Source organism: Myotis myotis, unplaced genomic scaffold (genome assembly GCF_014108235.1).
Source record: "Myotis myotis isolate mMyoMyo1 unplaced genomic scaffold, mMyoMyo1.p scaffold_m19_p_13, whole genome shotgun sequence".
NCBI classification, from domain to species: domain Eukaryota; kingdom Metazoa; phylum Chordata; class Mammalia; order Chiroptera; family Vespertilionidae; genus Myotis; species Myotis myotis.
In genome coordinates this window covers 42867927-42890820 of record NW_023416317.1, presented here as the reverse complement: position 1 = coordinate 42890820, position 22894 = coordinate 42867927, and the positions used below count along the sequence as shown (strand labels likewise).

Sequence of the window (22894 nt, the reverse complement as noted above, 5' to 3'; positions counted from 1 at the left end):
ATCGGAGGGAGAGAGAGCCGCATCGGGATCGGAGAGCCGGGGTGCAGGCGAGGCGGCACCCCGGCACCCCAGCACCTGACATGCAAAGGTCGGGGATGAAATGACTTTTCCCAACCACATCTGCAAATATCCTGGGGAAGGCATCACTGAAGAGTTCACAACAACTCCCTTACTTGACAAGGAAGAAAACAGTTGGCAAGGAAAACAATCCCTTACATCAAAGTTAAGGTCCCTCTGAGTAAAAAAAAATATTTCCAACGTAAAGGAGGGAGCAGGCAAAAATAATAGGTTCTCATGACTTCCACTGAAGTTTGAGCATATGACAGAGTCAAAACGAACATACAAATTAAAACAGACAGTGGACATTCAAATGATCCGAATCAACTGTCACTGTTTGTCCCAATAGCAGCAATGCTTATGTGATAATATAGTTTAACAAACATACAAAACAAGTCACATGATAAGAGAGGTTCAGCTTCTAAAGTAAATTGAATATGTTCTTTAAAAATTCTCATGTCCTCCCCTCTGACTATAATTCTTAATTTTCCAATCAGAAAATTATCCCAGGTGATCCAGTAACATGTAGAACTCCAGTAACCTAACTTATTTAAAAAAACAAACATCCCAACTATTTTTAAAATATTTAAATTGATATTTTAGGGTTAAAATTATAGAAGATATTTAGATCCAAATAGATTTTCTGAATAGAAAATATTTCAGTTTTTGATTTTAAAAAAATAAACATAAAAAAACATGTGACACATTTTCCCAAAGAACTCTGAATTAGTACCTTTCCCTCTAACTTTCTTCAAATTAAGAGAATCTATGGAGTTACCTATACTGCACAAGTTTTAATGAAAGAAAATAAGACTAAGAGCATCAAATACATGTTTTCTTATTTACAAACATATATACTCTTCTCTCTCTCTCTCTCTCTCTCTCTCTCTCTCTCTCTCAAATATATTCTTACTGATTCAGAGAGGAAGGGAGAGGGAGATAGAAACATCAATGATCTGTACTGGGGATCAAGCCCACAACCCGGGCATGTGGCCTGGCCTGGAATCAAACTGTGACTTCCTGGTTCATAAGTCAATGCTAAACCACTGAGTCACACCGGCCGGGCTCAATTCTTATTTATAAATTCATCCCAAGGACATATACAGCTTGAAAAGCTTTGGAAGTAGTTTCAAAAAAACCTAGCTTTTAAGTAACAAGAAAACAGTTATAGAAGAAAGTTTAAATTAAAAGAAAAAAATTGTTTTAATTTATTCAAGAGTGGGAACATCCTCCATGAAAATGTGTACCTTGACTGTGGATGGCTGGGTGGCCTTATCACACCTTAGTAATTCAAATGCTTTTTACAATGAAAAGAAAGAGAATTTCATCTCATTTCTCTCCCAGGGTAGATATCTGTCAAGAGAAGGTGGATATCAATAAAAGGAGGGGCTTTGCACAATCAATCCAGAAAGTCAGCAATCTATGAATAACCCAGAACCGAGTATTTATCTCCTCTGCCACACACCCTCCCTCCCAGCCAGTGAACAAGATAATTACTCTCAAGTCAAGCTAAGTGCCCCCTAGTCATAGTGGGCCAATGCTGACATACAAAGCATACAAATAATTCTCACTCTGGTATAAAAGTGACAACTTTCTTGGAAGAAAAGCAGATACTGTAAATTTCTCAATCTTCCTGAAACATTTTTTAAAGTAATTTTTACTTCTTTAGAAAAAATGCATACATGGCAAACCAGCTGTAATAAAAGGCCCATTCTATAAAATTTTACCTGGTCCTACTCCTATCTGCAATCATAATCATATTTACAGACAAATATATCTATACTAATAAAAGAGTAATATGCTAATTAGACTGGGAGACCTTCCAGGAGACCTTCCAGATGTTCTTTTGGACAAAGCCATGGTGGCGGGGCCAAGGTAGAGGCGGTTAGAGGCCAAGAGGGGAGGGCAGTTGTGGGTGATCAGACTGGTGGGGGGTGGGGCCGTTGGGGGTAAGCAGACCAGCAGGGGGGCAGTTGGGGGCAAGCAGGCCATCAGTGGGGGTCAGTTGGAGGTGATCAGGACTGCAGGGGGGCAGTTTGGAGTGAGCAGGCCAGCAGGGGTACAGTTAGGGATGAGCAGGCCAGTGGGGGGTGGGGGGCAGTTTGTGGTGATCAGGCTGGCGGGAGGGCATTTGGGGGCAAGCAGGCCGGCAGTGGGGGAGGGGGAGCAGTTGGGGGCGAGCAGGCCGGCAGGCAGAGTGGTTAGAGGCAATCAGGCAGGCAGGCAGGCAGGCAGGTGAGCGGTTAGGAGCCAGCAGTCCCGGATTGCGAGAGGGGTGTCCGACTGCTGGTTTAGGCCCGATCCCTGTAAACTGGCAGTAGGACATCCTTCGAGGGGTCCCAAATTGGAGAGGGTGCAGGCCAGGCTGAGGAACACACCCTCCCCCCCATGCACAAATTTTGTGCACCGGGCCACTAGTATTTTAATATATATCAAAATTCAATAGAAATTTTTGGATATTAAAATAATTAACAGATAAAATCTAAACTATAAAAATGAGATAATTATAAATTAATAACAAAAAAGAGGTTCTGAGAATTTTAATAGAAATTTTTCCATAACCATGAGAAAATAAATGGGAAAGCTCAATATAACTAGGAAGAGAAAAACATACATTGAAAGAAATAAAGCTTTATAGCATCCTTCAGAGGTAATAAAAGAGCATTATTAAAGTATATACACAAATCACACAAATATTTTTAAAAATATATCAATAAATGTGAATTTTCATATTTGATATTAAAATGTGCTCAAATATTCAAGACATTTAAATACCTGCACACAAAATAAATTCCATGTTTACCATTTACTCAAGTCCAAGTTAAAGTTTTCGATAACGAAAAAGAAAAAATTTCCTCTTTCCAAACAGAAAGAGTCTAATGCTCTTACAAAGTATAGGACTTTGCACCACACACAGATTCCAACAGGAATCACCTAGACCTCAAGTGATGCAAAGCTGGGCACCATTTAGGCTAGAGAGCCAACAGTCAATGTGTTTCAAACTAGGAGAAGCATTCTCACCAATCCAGACAAAAAAGCCAATCAAAGATGCTAAACCTAAAAGAAAAAAATTTCAAGATCACATCCTGAAAGCATAAAGATTTTTTTTAGTGTGATTTTTTTTCTTTTTCTCTTTTTTTTATTGATTAAGGTATTACATATGTGTCCTTGTTCCCCCATTGACCCCCTCACCTCCCTCATGCCCTCATCCCCTATTGTCTGTGTCCATTGGTTAGGCTTATATGCATTCATACAAGTCCTTTGGTTGATCTCTCCCCTTACCCCCACCCTCCCCTACCTTCCCTCTGAGGTTTGACGGTCTGATCGATGCTTCTCTGTCTCTGGATCTGTTTTTGTTCATCAGAATAATATTTTTACTGTAGAACCTTTTCTCTGTTATTGTAATTGGAGTTCACTTGTGTTCATCTCTCACACATAGGCTTGATCAGCGGTCCTCAATCCTTGCTATACATCAGAATTACCTGATGTATAATTCAGGTTCCCTTCCACAAAGAAAGGTCTGTACTGAATTTTAGCAGAAGAGGGGAGGGATCTGACATAAAAGTACTATACAGAGATAACACTGAGGAGACAAAAGAGTACTAGAAAAGAATTTGTAGATTGGTTGCCAAGTAATTCTTGAGAATATGTTGATAGTTTGATTATTCTGCCAGGTACTCTGGCTTTAAAAACAAACCCTCAAAAGGATGTTTAATTAACCTGTATTTAGGTTACAAAAGTGAGATGTGCTCACTTGTAATAGTCAAAATCAGCTTGCTGTTGACGAGTCACACTGTACCAGAAAATGAAAAACAGAGCTCCTCTATTCAGATCCACCCCTTCCAGAAAAGATCTCATTAAATTTCTTTGACATGTGCTGTGTTAAAATGGAACCCCTAGAGGGCAACTGAGCTTCAATTTTTACTTCATAGTATACTTCAGTTCCTCAGTTTATAGACACCATGACCTATTTCCTTTTATCTTGAAACTTTTCCTTCAAAACAAAAAGGGAATAAATGAAAAGAAGAAAACTGATATATCCCACCCACTAATAAAAAATATTAAGGAATGTGTTCTTTAACAGTGACAATTCAAAGATCAAGAATATGGCATATTCTTTATAGGCATATTCCTGAATAACACACATAATAAATGAGTAATTGAAAATTAACACTCTCAGTGGGGACCATGTAGAAGATAGGAAAGACATACTTAACCAGTCTATTTAATATAAGTGCTTTGCATAACTTTACATTTATTAAATGGCATGTTAAAATGGGAAAAAAGGTGAAGAATCCTATCTCAGTAACAATTAACCCTACATAAACTACCCAATATAAACCACTATAGGAAAATCAATGTTCCTTCAAGGTCAAAAATATGAAGAGGCATCTAAGTTAACTCTAAATCATGATGTACAAATGTTGATATTCAATTAGGCCCACTCAAAATACTTATATAGCAAAAAAAAAAAAAGAGTTGTTATATCAATGTAAGCAAGACCACTAACCTATACACTCAACAACATCATATTTAAATCAGCATTTCCTTAGTGACACTCAAAAACTGAGCATATACAAGTCTAATATGTATATACCACCAGAGTAACACAATAGAATGAGCTGGGAATTTAGCTGGGTGATATGCAGGATTATTATGATGAATTGATAATTTGATAAATCATGAGGTTTTCTTTTCATCCAAATAAGATTTCTAAAAGATCCACTCTCATGTTTGTATACATATGGTACACTGTAATATGTACTCGCTAACTGGGACAAAATCTTAACTGAACCCATAAAACAGTTTTGAAATAAATGTGTCACCACACGAGGCCTTCCTTCCCAATAGGGCATGTCACTGAGGCTCTTTATCTACTGTGCTCAGCACCAGAACCACCACCTTGGGGAGGACAAAGAATACACTAATGTGCTGGTCAAAGACTTTTTCTCTGTCATAACTTTCTTCACTAAACTTGTAAACTAAGTATTCACATTACATCCTGTGGACTCAGGGATTGAAAATGATCACAAACCAATCTCTGCTGATGATTAGAACCTATATATGAAATTTGACAACCCAAACCATGTGATGATAGAACACAGAAGAGAAAGGCTACTGAAAAGGATAAAGTCCGTGTGCCATGCACGAGGTTACTAATTTTCAGAACAGGAAAAGGGGAAATGAAGTAGACATATCATTTATAGGGGAACAAAAGGATCAAGGTTTAATACTATAAGAGCATACTTAAGTTCATTATTTCCTAAGAGTTTGCTAAGAATCTCTGGCCCACTGGGAAAAAACTTGAAGGCTGACATAGATAATTCGGGGCTCAACTTCCAAGTTGAAAGTAAGACAAATAAAGTTTCAGAAAGTAGAAAACACTTAAAAACTAAAAATAGCACCAACAAAACAACCAAAAACTTAGCGAGTTTATATGGAAAAGAGTGCTCTAAGTAATGAAGTATATAACTTTAAAATATACAAACTTCAGCTTATAAAATAAATAAGTCCTGGGAATGTAATGTTCAGGACAGAGAATACAGTCGAGAATACAGTCAATAATATAATAACTTTGTATAGTGACAGACGGTTTCTAGATTTATCATGATCACTTCATAAACTGTATAAATGTCAAATCACTATAATGTACACCTGAAACTAATATAAAAAAGTATTGTCAACTACCTCAATTAAAAATATATATATAAAAGATGTGCTGGGGACAGGAGTAAAATCCATATGGCCTTTTACTGTGAGCTGCTTTAAGGGATAATTTTGTGCCTTTGGCTAATCCCTTGTTTCTCAAACCTTGGTTGCATATTCAACTCAAGTTGGGACCTTATGGAAAAAACAAACAAACGAACGAAAAATACCTTTCTTTGAGGAAGGGAGCCTATACATAATTCTGATGTATAGCAAGGAATGAGGACCGCTGATCTAGCCTATGTGTGAGAGATGAACATCAAACGCACTCCAATTATAATGACAGAGAAGAGGTTCTATAATAAAAATATGATCTGAATTTCATCATCTGAATAAATCTTACCAGGGGAAATGTGGAAGGAACAGGTAATACAGAAGAAATTGCACGAATCCTTTGTCACTGAGCATTGAGTAATTATGTCCAGTCTAAAAATCATGGGGACTAACAAAACTAAAGAGTTCCTTAATAAATCAACAATATGTATGTTGAACATATGGTCTCCTGAGGCCCAAATAAGAGAAAAACAAACTGTTCCAATTTTTCACACTAGCACATCAAAAAGTATGGTAGTCAAACCTTCTATAGGATCATAAATTCAACTTTTCAAAAGTTTAAAGTTTATAAGCTAGATATAAAATAAATCTATGGGAGATACGCCAGGCACAGAATAGGATGCAACATATCTTAAACTTGAATTTGTACCCTGTACTGACATAATTTAGGGTTCAATGACTGTCTAGCTCCCTTGAAAGTGAGTATGAAATTTCCAAATATGGTCTTCACTCTTCTAGGATGGTCTAGAGTTCAGTTTGTATATTTGAGTGATGAGAAAAGTAATCAAAGGCTGCAGCTGCATTAATCTGCACTGAGTTGGAACAGAATTGCCACTACTAATCATAAAGGCATCCTCCAGCACAATAAAGGGCTACTGTCAGAATGGAAATATCACCTGAGCTCAAGGATCCAATAAGCTTAGAAAGACAACTGAAAGTGAGACAATATATTTTTCAAAGAGAACTGGATTCGAGTCATGTGTTTGATATTAACCCATGGTTTGACTGGAGGCTAATCAATGAAGAATTTTGGGAAAGCAGACAGACTTTGGCAAGTTCTTTGGCAACCTCGCTGTCTAGGGAGGTGTAAGTGTGGGGATGAACTACAGAAATACTTGGTAATAAAACATGGTGAAATTCAGAAAGTTAAGAGGAAGCTAAACTTGTGTGTGACGACCTGGGAACCTTGTATAACGTTAATATGTCCTAGTAAGTCAAATTCAATAAGGTTTTCTCAAGCTTTGCTAGCAGAGATATTTAAAGTAAGCAAAGACATTTAATAATATGGATTCAGAGTTAAATTTGTGCTGTGGTTTTGAATTTGGACATCATTATAACCAGTTTTAGGGTTATGGTGAGGAATCAAAAGGATAAAAAGAATCATTGTAAACAGATTATTCATTAGTGCCTTTTAAAGGTATGAGCACAGGTATTACATTAAAACTAGAGGCCCGGTGCATGAAATTCGTGCGGCGGGTGGGGGGTTCGGGGGGGGGGGGGGTGTCCCTCAGCCCAGCCTGTGCCCTCTAGCAGTCCGGGAGCCCTTGGGGGATGTCCAACTGACGGCTTAGGGGGATGTCTGCCAGCCGTGTTTCTTGCTCTGGAAATCTTCTCTCTCCTTCTCGCAGTCCAGGACCCCTCGCTCCTTACTGCCCACCTGCTCGCTGATCCTTAGTGCTGCTGTGTCCCGCCACTGCCGCTGAGCTCACCAGCTGTGAGCCCAGCTTCTGGCTGAGCGGCGCTCCTCCTGTGGGAGTGCACTGACCACCAGGGGGCAGCTCCTGTGTTGAGTGTCTGCCCCCTGGCGGTCAGTGCACATCATAGCGACCGGTCGTTCTGGTTGTTCTACCGTAAGGGTTGCTTAGGCTTTTTTATTATATAGATGCAGAATAAAACTACTGGTGTTGATTGGGGGGTGAGGGGAGGGAGAAGCACACTGACACTGAACTTTCAGATTATGTAAGCAGAAGTCAACTGCCATTTAAATTCAGAGAATAAACCATAAACTACTATTTAGCTATTTAGCCATTCTTAGACCAAAGAGGTTTTTCTTTAGCTTTGGAAACAGAAAATAAAGTAAACTGCTAGATTTAAAAATCTGATAAATCCAGCTAATCAATTTCTCTAGAAAAGATAATCCTATATAATAAAAGGCTAATATGCAAATTGTCCCCTTGACCAGGAGTTCAACCAGGAGTTCAACCAGGAGTTCGACCAGGGGACGGGTCTGGCCGGCCAACCACCTGTGGCCCCTCCCCCCAACTGGCCACGACCCCTCCCCCTGGCCAGCCCCGCCCCTGATCAGCCCCCTCACCCCGATCAAGGGCAGGGCTGGCTGGTCAACTGCCTGCAGCCCCTCCCCACAGCCAGCCCCCCCCACCAGCCCCCCCCACCCCAATCAGGGGTTGGGCCGGCCAGCCAACAGCCTGTGACCCCTCCCTATGGCTGGCCTGGCCCAATTGGAGTGGGCTGGCGAGACCCCACCCACGCACGAATTCCTGCACTGAGCCTCTAGTGAATAATATATGCCTAAGGACACCTGTAAGAATGAAAGAAAGACTGTCACAGTTAACTATGTAGAAATACTACACTGCAGTTAATGTTCATCCTCACACAGCAGCATGACACTTCATAAATGCCAGAGGTTATGCCACTGCAGTCTGAAAAGAGTGTCCCTTCATCTCTGGCAAACACACATCATTGCCTGTCAAGTTCATGAACAGTTTCTAGTTTAAAAGAATGCCAACATTTAGAAATGAAAATAGTCCATTTGTTTTGTGTTCTATTTCAGAATTAATCTTTCAATTCTGCTTGTATAAAGTTTGAATTCTTTTTCCTCTTGAGAGATACCTGGACTATTTTCACTTTCTGAATATTATGAAAAAACTACTATATGTTGGCTCATTGGGCAGGTGTGTGTTTAGGGAATCCTGTCAGAGTTTTAATTATAGCCATTCTGGTCGGTAGGCAATTCCAATTACATAAAAGTTACCTGTATGTTATTGTTGTATAGGTCCCTGAGATTCTGTTCATATTTTAAACCTTTTTTGCCCCCGTTTTTTAGATTATTTCTATTGATCTTTCTTTAGGTTCATGATTCCTGTCATTTTCATTCTGAAGTTTTTATGTCAGATTTTTTTTTCAGTTCTAGAATTTCAATTTGGGTCTTTTTTATTGTTTTGAAATATCTGTTAAGATTTCTTATCTTTTTATTCATTACAATCATACTTTCCCTTATAACCTTAAGCAATTATAGCAGCTTATTTAAAATCCTTGTCTGCTAATACCAACATCTTTGTTATCTTGAGATTGGCATCCCTTGATTTCTATTGAAAATAGGTCATATTTTCCTGTGTCTGTACACACTGAATAAGTTAGCATTGCATCATGAATATTGTGAATAATACGTAAAAAGTTTGAATTCTGTTCCATTTCTCTAAAAACATTTTTTTCTTTCATATTTATTTAAGCAGTCAATTTTCTTTGAACCAAAACTGCAGACCCATCTCCCTACAACAAGCAAGTCAAACTTGCGGCCCACAGGCCGCATGCGGCCCACAACAAATATTTTTGTGGCCCAGCCTGCCGGGAGCCGGTCCATGCTTGCTGTTTCAAAGGACCTGGCATATATGGCAAACTGTTCTTAATATGTTTGCTCACCTTCTTGGCACTATGTGTTTTAACCAAGGTCTCTGAGAAAGGTTGTTTCCCCAGGTAGGGATTTTCCCCTGAAGTTAGGGAGGGAATAAAACCCCTCAACTAAGTGCCAGGCGGGTAATTAATCACTTTAGCTACGAACAATCATGCTTAAGCTACATAATCTTTACTCCCTGGAATGGAGATAAGAAACGCCCTAACCTTTGTAATAGAGATTGATAGGATTGAATCAACTGGTATAAATACAGATGTAACAAGATAGCAAGAGTCAGAACTTAGAATACAGAGCTTAGAACACAGAACTTAGAATGCGGAACCAAGAGAGACAGAACCTAGGCACAGAACCTACACAGAACGTTCTCTAGAGACAGAAGAACTTCGCTGGAGAGAACATGGCAAAAGTTCCTGGACAGAAACTGGCCTCAGAACCTAGAGACAGAACCTAGCGAGAGAACATGGCAAAAGATCCTGGACTGAACCTGACTACAGAAATTGGCAAGAGAACCTGACTAGAACCTGGTGACTGAACCTGGCTGGAGAACCTGGACAGAACCTGGCTGGAGAACCTAGCGAGGGAACTTGACTACAGAACCTGGCTGGAGAACCTGGAGAACCTAGCAAGAGAACATGGACACAGAACCTAGCTGGAGATCCTAACCAGAACCTCGCTGGAGATCCAGAGCAGAACCTCTCTGGAGATCCAGACCAGAACTTGGCTGGAGATCCTGGCTGGAGATCCTGGCTAGGCTGCTGATCAACTGAACACTGTCTCTGTGTCCTTCCTTCTTCGCCGACTCCGTCTACACCTTTGGGGACCCCTGGACATGCTGGGGTTGGACCCCGGCATATGGCGCCCGAACAGGGACCCCTAGGTAAGCGCCCCACACTCGGGACGGATCGGACTCCACCGTAGGAATAGGGTGGATAGTATTTGCCGACTCCGTCCACACCTTTGGGAACCCCTGGAACAGGATTCCCTTAGGTAAGCCCCCCCCATTGAGAACCCCACACTCGGGATGGATAGGACTCCACCAGGGTACTGCAGACCCCCCTATAGAGGATAAGTAGGGTAAGAAGGTGGATAGTACAGAACTTAGATTGAGAAGATGTGCCATACTGAGTCCAAAGAAAGAAGACTCTGTATTGATTCTTAGATTGAGAAGATGTGCCATACTGAGTCCAAAGAAAGAAGACTCTGTATTGATCTTTAGATTAAGAAAATGTGCCATACTGAGTCTAAAGAAATAAGACTCTGTATTGATCTTTTAACACATATGCTTGCTAGCAAAGGAATTAAGGTTACTCCCAGTCAGACAGAACGTTTTATATAAGAAGTATGTCCATGCTTTTCTGAGGAAGGAAGGTGCCAGAAAGGTAAATGTGGAGGCATGGGAGAAGGTAGGCCCAAGGAGCCTTATCCTTAACCCCACTGCAGCCTTTCCACCCCGGGAAAGTGCAGGATTGGCAAGCTCTCCCTGGGGTGATAGATGAGGACTCAGGTAATAGTGGAAAGCACCAATCCTATTCTTAAAATGGATACAAGAGAGCATTTGGGGTTTTTCTTTTTAATGCCTGCTTTTAAAAAATAAAAAAGGGGGAATTTGCCGGGAGCCGGTCCATGCTTGCTGTTTCAAAGGACCTGGCATATATGGCAAACTGTTCTTAATATGTTTGCTCACCTTCTTGGCACTATGTGTTTTAACCAAGGTCTCTGAGAAAGGTTGTTTCCCCAGGTAGGGATTTTCCCCTGAAGTTAGGGAGGGAATAAAACCCCTCAACTAAGTGCCAGGCGGGTAATTAATCACTTTAGCTACGAACAATCATGCTTAAGCTACATAATCTTTACTCCCTGGAATGGAGATAAGAAACGCCCTAACCTTTGTAATAGAGATTGATAGGATTGAATCAACTGGTATAAATACAGATGTAACAAGACAGCAAGAGTCAGAACTTAGAATACAGAGCTTAGAACACAGAACTTAGAATGCGGAACCAAGAGAGACAGAACCTAGGCACAGAACCTACACAGAACGTTCTCTAGAGACAGAAGAACTTCGCTGGAGAGAACATGGCAAAAGTTCCTGGACAGAAACTGGCCTCAGAACCTAGAGACAGAACCTAGCGAGAGAACATGGCAAAAGATCCTGGACTGAACCTGACTACAGAAATTGGCAAGAGAACCTGACTAGAACCTGGTGACTGAACCTGGCTGGAGAACCTGGACAGAACCTGGCTGGAGAACCTAGCGAGGGAACTTGACTACAGAACCTGGCTGGAGAACCTGGAGAACCTAGCAAGAGAACATGGACACAGAACCTAGCTGGAGATCCTAACCAGAACCTCGCTGGAGATCCAGAGCAGAACCTCTCTGGAGATCCAGACCAGAACTTGGCTGGAGATCCTGGCTGGAGATCCTGGCTAGGCTGCTGATCAACTGAACACTGTCTCTGTGTCCTTCCTTCTTCGCCGACTCCGTCTACACCTTTGGGGACCCCTGGACATGCTGGGGTTGGACCCCGGCACCAGCCAATATAACAGTATGTAAGAAACATTTTAATAAAAATTTTTGTAACTTAATTTTTACAATATCCTATTACACATAATTATTATTAATGAACTACAACGTTCACTAATGACTGATTACTATAATTGTGTTGCATTCATTTCCCTTACGCCCTTACATGCAGGTGCATCATTTCTTTCCACTAATACTAGCAGTGAATATTTTAGCAGCCGAATGCCATGTCATTAGTCTTGGACTGACTTGTTCAGTGTACACAACAGGAAATATTTCGCTTTTGGAAAACAAGAAAAATTGGTTTATTTGCATTACGCTTATTAGTTTGTGCAGTTATTCAGTGTCTGGTAAGTTAATGTTCAAGAAAAAAAAATTCATTTTTATTAAAATGTTCTATTATTTTATGTTAACGATTACTCATTTATTTCAGCCCTTTGTATTCAGCATGTCTCTATCAAAATAAAAGTACGTTTCTATGAAAATTGAAGTTTTTGTTTTTTTGCGGCCCAAATAAACTTAAACCTTGTTTATTTGGCCCATGATAGCCTTTCAGTTTGACATGCTTGCCCTACAATGTACAGTGGGTAGCAGCTCAAATTTCGTTCAGTTTCTAGCCTTAAATGAGCTGCTTGGGATTTGCCCCATATGGGATTTAGAACTGAGCCAGAGATATAGGATTTTATGCACAGAATTTGAGGCTCCGCTTTTCTGGCTGTCTCCTTGTTGGGATTTATGCTCTTCCCTTCCCCTCACCCCACCATACCACACATAAATACAAACTTCCCAGGGCCTGCAGTTATACAAACCTTGTGCTGGTTCTTCAAACTAGCAAGACCAAAGAGTTTTTGTCTTTGTTTTGATCAGAGTCTTAGCCACTCAACAGGACAAGTGTAATGAGAGCTATTAGGCCATGCCAGAAGTTGAAACTTTCCATTATGAATTTTAAATGCCATCAAGTTTATAGGTTACATATAGTAGTATATAGAGAGTGGCCTGCAAATATTTTTCATTTTTAATAATAGGTATTAAAAAGAAATTTTGTGTCCTTTGCTCATTTTCTAAACTGGATATTCATCAATTTCTTATTGATAGTAAGTCTTTCTATACTAAGGATATCTCACTAACATTAGAAATATATTTTCCTAGTCTGTAATCCTTCTTTCAATTATTTTATAGCATGTGACATACAGAAAAATTTCCTTTTTCTATATTTAGTTTTTATATAATAAAATATAACATTTGATTCTTTATAGTTTTATTTTTTAAAGAAATATATGTTCATTAGGAAGTATTTTTAAAAATCTGTAAAAATCACTCATTATCCTTCTTCCTCCCATATTTCTTTATGGTTGTTTTAAAAACTCTAGTATACTTCCAATAATTTGAAGACTGTTTAACATTATCCACTGAAGTTGAGATTATATATATCATATGACCCAGAAATCCCATATGGCATATGGGTACCCAAGGATATAAACAAAAATGTTTGTATAAAAACCAGAAATGAACTAAAATTCATCCCAGTAGAATGGGTAAATAAAGAATAGCACATTCATATAGTGGTACTATATGACAATGAAAATGAAATAACTATTATTACATGCAAAAACATGGATAAACCTAACAAACATAATGTTGAGTAAAGAAATCAGACCCAAAAGAGCACATACTATATGATTCCATTAAAATTAAAAAAACAGGCAAACTAATCTATGCAGTTTGCAATCAAAATGGTGGTTACTTTTGGGGAGAAAGAAAAGGACAGTGATTGGGAAAGAGCACAAAGAAGACTGGCTTCTGGTAACTTCTATTTCTTGACTTCAATAGTGGTACAAATATATGTTTACTCTGTCATAATTCATCAACTCATCACTTATAATTTGTGCATGCAGAAATAAAAAAGTTTATTTAAAGAAACTGATGTTTTCATTTTGGCAAATATGAAAAAACTACACATAGGAAAAGAAATAACCTATGACTTACCTTTTTTCTTCCCATATTTCTGGATATTTATTATTAAATTTTGAAGGTGTTTATTTTTCCTACATATACCCATCACTTTGTTATCATTGGGATTATACCATGTGCATAATTTTATAGCATGCTTTTAAAAACATGCCGAAACCGGTTTGGCTCAGTGGATAGAGCGTCGGCCTGCGGACTGAGAGGTCCCAGGTTCGATTCCGGTCAAGGGCATGTACCTGGGTTGCGGGCATATCCCCAGTGGGAGATGTGCAGGAGGCAGCTAATCGATGTTTCTCTCTCATCGATGTTTCTAACTCTCTATCTCTCTCCCTTCCTCTCTGTAAAAAATCAATAAAATATATTTTAAAAAAAAATAAATAAAAATAAATAAAAACAGCATATGAACATGTTCACATTTGTTAATGATTCTTCATAAAATCAAGTATCAATTACTATATATTTTATTGAATGACTTTTTTCATATGAAGATATAAGGTAATGAAAATTAAGAAAAGTAAATTTCAGTAAAAAGTAAACATCAAAGTAGATATTGCTAATTACAAATTATAAAATTAAACAAATTATTATGCTATGTGGGTGTGACTGCACTTTTAATGAGTTAATGGTCTGTAGCTTGTTTATGTAGAGCCACAGACCCAAAACTGGGGAGTGTTCCCCCCACTCCCTATTTCAGAGAAGTGGCTCACTGTGCCCAAACTGTTTGTGCAAACCATATGGTTATGCTACACACCTGCTTTCCTTCTGGGATTCTGAAACTCTGGGGCATGCTAGGCAGAGGCTGCCTATGTGACCAACTCCAGTAAAAACTCTGAGGACTGAGTCTCTGAGTTTCCCTGGTGGACAACATTTCATACGTGTTATCGCACTCACTGCTGAAGAAAGAAGGGCATACTGAGTGACTCTACTGGGAGAGGACTCTTGGAAGACTGAGCCTCGTTTCCTCTGGACTTCATCCCATGTGCCTTTTCCCTTTGCTGGTTTTGCTTGTATCCTTTTGCTTAAATAAATCTTAGCCATGAGTCCTCGTAGCAAATCACCAAACCCAGAGCTGGTCTTGGGGACCCTGACACAGTCCAGTGTAGGTCCTACGAAGAGGAAGTCTGCCATACACACACACACACACACACACACACACACACACACACACACACACATTTCTTAGAGTACATAACATACTCTGTATTTCTTAGAATACATACATAATATGTGCTGTAACAGATATCATCATATTTGGTATTCTATATATTATCATAATACATCCAAACCAGTCTAAAGATATGTTACATCTCCACTTCAGTGTTGGTTAACATTGGTGAACTGGTTACATGGCAAAAATATATGTGATAATGACAGTATTCAAACAACAAATGAAATCTTCAGCAGGTTCAAGCAACACAGAGAGAAGATTACTTTGCTCATTTATAGCCTCCAATTGTTTTAATAATTTTTTGATAGTTCTCTGCCTGCAAACCTCTGAAAGACTGTCGTAAGCATTCTTAATTTGAGTTTCTTTTTTGTGTATTCATGGATGTTTGGAATTTAGCAAAATGTAACATACTTCAGTTGTATCTCACAGATAGAAAAGAGTAGGCATTTTATCAAGCTTCTGTGTTATTTAACTATAGCTCTTTGATGTTTCAAAAAAAACCAAATAAACCTTGCTTCCTTATATTATATATAATTTCTTTAGAATCAAGCCCCACCTATTGGTCAGATGATCAATAACATGGCAACAGAAGAAAATGATATAAAAGAAACATTAAAACAATGTAAGAGGCCCAAAGGAGGTAAGTAGGAGACTATAGCTAGGTTAAAGAAAGTTCCAGGCCATCCCTGATGACAATGTTCTTTTTTGGTCTTGATCTGTCATCACAAAAGAAAAAAGAAAAAAGGTTCTTATTATTTTTAATTCTACCGTTCTTATTTTTAAAACAAACTTCATTCTTCAGCATAGAGACAATATCAGATGCCAACTATGCAATCCAAAAAAGCAAATATAATGAGGAATTTTTACAAAATACAGCAGTTCAATGACTCTCTTAATGGAGGCTCTATTTCCAGAAGTGAAATTTATAATTATTAGAATGCATAATTTACCAATATACATGACAAAAAATATTTTTAAAATATTACTAACATAGAAAATATAAATCATTAAGTTAGCAAAGTGTCAAAACACATGGGATCCATGACTGGTTTGGCTTAGTGGATAGAGTGTCGGCCTGAGGACTGGAGGGATTCCTGGTTCAATTCCGGTCGGGGGCATATGCCCAGGTTTTGGGCTCAATCCTGGTGTGGGGCGTGCAGGAGACAGCTGATCGATGATTCTCCCTCATCATTGATGTTTCGATCTCTCTCTCCCTCTCTGAAATCAATAAAAATATTTTTAAAAAACCACACACACATGGAAAAAGTCACAGAGTGGAAAGTAACCTCCAAAGGTCATCAACCACAAGTTGTTAACTCTCAGATCCAAGAAAAAAAATGATTCCACCATCATGCTTGGTGGAAGGGGACTTCTTTTTGGCTTTTGAGAGGGGGAGACTATAAAAATTCAATGTAGAATTAGAATCATGTCATTGTAGATAAAAGTTAAATTTTATTGTACTGATGAGATAGTCTAAATATTATCAGCTACTAAAGATCAATTTTATGTTTAAAACATAAGGTGAAATGTGCAACTCAGACTAAATCAGTGTATAATGAAAAACAATAGTGTATATATAGATAATGAAGGTATCATGGAAGCTGGTTAAATTTTATAATGAAGAGAAAACTAGTAAGAATATAGCAAGCTGACTGAAATTGATATTCATTAGGGTACTCTTCACATCAATAGGGAGCATTTGGACTCTGTGGTCTTTATCAGTGTCCCAGCTGGTAATGGTTGAAGGTTAATGCCTTACCCCATTCTGTTCAATTTTCTATCCTAATTAGCCCTCCAAATCTATAGCTGTGAGCACCAAGTGTCTGTGCTCAAAGGAAACTAATTAATGCTAGCAAATTAGATCAAGTCCAAAGATCCAACAGCCAAACTCTTAGTTAAATGCTCCTTGTTAATAGGAAGTGTAGCTGTCAATAACTGCTGTTGGTGACTATAATGAGGCATCTTGCTTTCATTGAAAGTGATTTCATTTCTCTTTGTCCCTCAAAAAGCTGTTCCATTCCCTTCACAAACCTAAGTTGCTGGCAGCCTGACCCAATTCTTATGATCAACTGGGTTGCAATGACATGAGAAAAAAAAAAAAAATCAAACAGAAAAGCTTTCCTACATAATCATGTTTCAGGCATTTAGCAGAAAGTCAGATCACTTATTAAAATTCCTATATCTTTATCTAAGAACTATACAATGTGTAATGCTTTTATATAAAATCCTGTAGTTATTTAATAAAGCAAAGGTGATAAATAGTAATTACAATGGAAGTATCCTGATTCTAATTTGCATCTTGTTGTTCAGTTTAAATGTAGCTGTTGCTCAGACGCTTAAGTAATACCAATGTATGTTCTTTCCTAATTCACAAGGTTAAACAGGAAGAATACTAAGGATTATTCCTTTATAAAGTAATCAATTTTAGATTGTAAAACACTGTTTTGGACCATATGGCCTAAAAAAAATCAATATATGATTATCTATAAAATTTCAATTGTTAAAAAATCAATTGTTATAACATATTCTAATAATTACAAATGCATTGAAATAACCCAAGTTTTAAGATGCTTTCAATCTTCAGAAGATTTTAAGTATGTTAATAAAAGAAAGTGAACCATGTCAACAGCCTAAACAACGTAATTTTTTATGAAAAAGCAAAAATTAAACTTTTTCTGTACCATTACAAAGTGGTAGTTGTGGAACACAAACAAATAAATAATTTAAACTTATACTCTCCTACATTTCAAAAACAAAGTTTCATCATCTACGAGTAAGAAATACAGTTCTAAAACCCAAAGCCACACAATCATTCTGCATTTTCATCTGAATCATGGGAGTAAAAAGTCAATCTATCACTCCAGATATCAAATTAATGTGTTACAAGACTGCATAAATACAGCTCATATTTATAACTTTAGACCAGTTACTTATTAAATTTTCCTGGTAGTGAAAAGTTAACCCTAACACTATAACTTTATTATCCATTTTTAAGTTTTAACCTCCCCACCTGAATCAGGATATATATATATATATATATATATATGTATATATGTGTGTATATATATATGTATATATATATATATAAATATACTAATATATATATATATATATACATACACACACACATATATATATATATATGTTAAAGTTCTATGAGGCAAGTGGAGGATTAGCTCTTGAGACTATCAGCATAACTGCCAGTGCCAGATGTGCACTGAACCCTGCCTGCAGGTGCCAATGAGTTAATTTTCCCTAACACATGGCGGGTGTGGGTGTAAAAGGAAAGTGCTCTGATTAAACAACTAATTCATAATGAAAGCACGAGTAATACCATAGAATGACACTAATAAATTATTGGTAATTTATAAACAAATTTATTTATAAACTAGATGACCAGTGCACAAAATTCGTGCATGGGTAGGGTCCCTAGGCCTGGCTGGTGATCAGGGCCAATTGGGGCCTTCTGGCTGCCAGCTGGGGCCTCCCTTCCCCAGATGCTGGCTGGGGCCTTCCTTTGTTCTGCGCCATCCCCTGGTGATCAGTGCACATCATAGAGAGCAATAGAACTCCCGGTCTCCCGGTCTATCTCCCACAGGGACACTTTGCATATTAGCCTTTTATATATATAGATGGATTTAATTTAAATCTAATTTATAAATGAAGTTAAACTGGAATATGTCCTAATAAGTCATATAAGAAACAGAAATGACCATCATACAATGTCAGTTCTGAGGAACTATTCTTTTTTACTGCCTCCATCCATTAATCGCAAAGGTCATTCTCTAAGGAGAGACATCAGAGGAACAGAAATATTCCCAGCATCCAAAGTCCCAAAACTACAGTTGATACAGCCTGGCTTCCCTGTAGAGAAACATGTAGTGAAGTGGCAGCACATCACTCTGCTAAGAATTACTGTGGTCCATCAATGAAGAAGACTACAGAGGAAAGTGAAGAAGGGGAGCCAGGAAAATAGCCTACCTTAGCAAAATTTTACTACTATTTCTTTTAGCTGGCCATTCTGAGAGGTAGATTATTTTTAAAAGACATTTCTACAATAATACTGCCAACTGACTTTTTAATCATTTATAGCCTCATTTTTCACCTTCCACTGGTTTGCTTACATTTTTTACGTTACATATTAATCAACAATACATCTCCAGGTTTATAGAATATAGCAATATTCTATTAAAAATATTTTAAAACGTTCTCCAAAGAAAACATACGTATGTGGGTGCGTAGTACATCCATTTTCAGGGGCGGGGAATGTCTGGCCCAAGGGCCATATAAGGCCAGTGAAATCATTTAGTTTGGCCCTGCCAAGGCATTGGGGGTGAGGTAATTAAATGTTTGACCAACAAAGAAATAGACTTACAAGTCCAGGAAGCACAGAGAACCCCAAACAAAAGGAACCCAAAGAGGACCACACCAAGACACATCATAATTAAAATGCCAAGAGCAAAAGACAAAGAGAGAATCTTAAAAGCAGCAAAAGAAAGACAGTCAGTTACCTACAAGGGAGTACTCATACGACTGTCAGCTGATTTCTCAACAGAAACCATGCAAGCCAGAAGAGAGTGGCAAGAAATATTCAAAGTGATGAATGCCAAGAACCTACAACCAAGATTACTTTATCCAGCAAAGCTATCATTCAGAATAGAAGGTCAGATAAAGAGCTTCACAGATAAGAAAAAGCTAAAGGAGTTCATCACCACCAAACCAGCATTATATGAAATGCTGAAAGGTATTCTTTAAGAAGAGGAAGAAGAAAAAGGAACTCTTACCATTTGCCACAGCATGGATGGGACTGGAGAGCGGATAAATACCACATGATCTCACTCATTTGTGGAATATAATGAACAACATAAACTGATGAACAAGGACTGATCCAGAGATGGAGAGGCATTGATTGGACTGTCGGGCCTTGGAGGGAAGGTAGGGGAGGGTGGGGGGAAGGGGGGAAGATCAACCAAAGGACTTATATGCAAGCATATAGGCCTAACCAATGGACACGGACAATGGGGGGGTGAGGGCATGAGTGGGGGGTGGGGGGGTAGAGGGTAAGGTGGGGATAAGGACACATATGTAATATCTTAATCAATAAAAAATATATTAAAAAAAATAAAAAAATAAATGTTTGACCAAATATAGCAGGCTAATGTTTAAGTTGATAATTTTGTATGGCCTGAGAATCTATAGTAATAAAGGCATAATATGCTAATTAGACCAGACAGCCAAACATCCTTCCAGACAACCTTCTGGATGAAGCCAGGGCTGCGAGGGAAGCCCGGGTCCCTGGTGCCAGAGGGAAGCCGGTGCCGGCAGCTGGGGGAAGGAAGGCCTACTCGTGCACTAATTTCGTGCATCAGGCCTCTAGTAAAGTTATAAATATCCAAATGGCCCTAGGCAGAAAAGGCCTGCCCCCTGCCCCAACTTACATAAATAGCTTCTACTCATCAAGATAAAACATTAAAAAAAACACAAAGACTCATAATAAGTACTATGGAATTCCATTAACAATTCAGCAATAAACAATGACACCAAAGAAAATCATCTTGGAATATATTCCTGTATGAATATGTTGACAGATGAAAAACAGGTACATGTTTTGTTTTATGTTTCTTCTTGCTCTATCAAAACCACCAGAATGACTTGTTTCTCCAAAATACTCATACTAAGTCTCTATACGTAACTATACTTCTGGGAGGGAAAAAGCATTTTTTACTAATAATTTGAGAGAATATTTTTAAATTGTAAATGAATTCAATATTATCTGGAAGTTCCAAAAGCTGAAACCCTGGTATCTCAGTGAAAGGTGAGAAACAATTCATACATATTAATTCATTGACTACTTGACTCTAAGGCTAAGGATTACATTCAGATCATATTATAAAAAATGTATTTGATCTTTATATGAATATTTGAATATTACCTTGAACTTGTTCAGAACATCTCTCTCGGGCTTTTTCTCTCATTATTTTAGGGATCAAAACATCTTTTTCAACATGCCTGAGATGCTGATCTGAAAAAAAAAAAAAAAGGAGATATTTCTTTAATATAGGAAAGTCTCAAGTAAATCACCTGTTTTGGGGGGAAATAAGCACTGTGGTTTACTTAAATAAAAGCCTATGCAAATATGTTAAAACCTGTTTTATAACATCATAAAAATGTGTTTATTTCAGTCACTAAAAATCATTCCAAATAATTTTTATATACAGCAGAAAAGAATGTAAGACATAGGCAACATCTTTCTAAAATTTCCACAAACTATATTGTAGCACTTATATTTCATGTAATCTTGACAAAATTAAGTCATAGACTAAAATATTACAATTTTTCTTATTAATATAATCCACAAGAGGAGTTTTATCAATACTAAGATCCAAGGATAGATGATGATGATGTTTATCAGTAGTGAGATCCAAGATTAAGAGATACACGAATAATGTATTTAGTAATAAGAGTGGTTTAAGAAAGCCAGAACTGGCAGAAGAAAAAGTGGAACTATTATGTGCATAAAAAAGAAAAGCCTGTGAGATTTCTGTGCATTTTAAACACAACTTCCACAATTAGACTAAAGTGGTAGACTGCGCACCTGCTACAGAGTCCCACCTGTTCCCTAAATTCGTAGAGTCCTAAAAAACAAATGGAAAGTCCCCTGGCCAGGTGTTTCGGTTGGCTGGAGCATTGTTCATACACTGAACGGTTGCCGGTTTGATTCCCGGTCAGGGCACATGCCTGGATTACAGGTTTGATCCTGGGCCGGGGCCTATTGAGAAGGCAACTGATAGATATTTCTTTCACTTCCATGTTTATCTCTCTGTCCCCCTTCCTCTCTTTCTAAAAATCAATAAAATCATGTACTCGGGTAAGGATTAAGAAAAGAAGAAAATAAATAAATAAAAACAAATGGAAAGTGTCCTCAGAGAACTAGAATGATCAAGAATCTCTAAAATAGACAAAAGGCAGATGAGTTCAGATTCCAGGAAGAAGTGTTTTGCCACAGTTTTTCCCCAGGAAAAAACTGCTATGACAAGTGGGTGTTGCTCCATGCTCAGAAGCAGCAAAAATGGGGAGCAAAAGACTTCCACTGAGGAAACTAAAGTTTTATTGGTTGAAATACATGAGTAGGAGCCAAGTGAGTCACATCTGCTACTGCTTTCAGACCATGAATAAAAGAAGTAAATAACAGGTAATTATCCCCAAAAGTTCATCAGCAAGTTTCCCAGTATCTAATACCACCTAGGAAGACGAGATAACCCTAAACTCTTCCTGGTAATATGTGGTCACCAACAATCTCTAAATGCAGGTAGCTTAGAGAGGGTAACAGGGCATATCAAAAAGCAAACAAAAACAAAACAGCCAAGAATCACCTTAATTTGATGCAGGACAACACACTGTAATTAATCAAGAAGTAACCAACTCGTAAGAGAGTTCAAAGCATAAGGAAAATCCTATTTTAAAATACGTATGATAAATATACTGAAACAAATTAAAAGACATGAGTCCTCGGACAGAAATGGACTATAGATTACTTACACGCACTTAGATGAAATCTCTGAAACTCAAAAATCCTAAAAGCTTCAAAAGGGAAAATACATTTCCCACACAAAGGAATGAGAATCAGATTACATCATGTTTCCCTGGCAAGACCTGGATGCAATAATGGAGAAGTAACTTCAAAGTTCTAAGAGAGATTACTTTACATCCAAGAATTGTAGAGCCAATTAAGAGTGAAGTTAAAGATATGTTCAGATGTGTAGAGTCTG

The 22894-nt window shown here is 38.0% G+C and overlaps 1 protein-coding gene across 4 annotated transcripts in view; it reads right to left on the bottom strand.

The window, feature by feature from the left end:
- Window positions 1-22894, bottom strand: part of CMC1 (C-X9-C motif containing 1) — a 72039-nt gene that overhangs the window by 32193 nt on the left and 16952 nt on the right. For 3 of the 4 annotated variants that reach the window (XM_036332817.1, XM_036332816.1, XM_036332818.1), the window contains exon 2: window positions 21058-21147. The exons of the other annotated variant lie outside the window; for it this stretch is intronic. In XM_036332817.1, the coding sequence (XP_036188710.1) occupies window positions 21058-21147 (90 nt within the window). The remainder of the gene's footprint in view (window positions 1-21057; window positions 21148-22894) is intronic. 4 annotated transcript variants of the gene reach the window in all.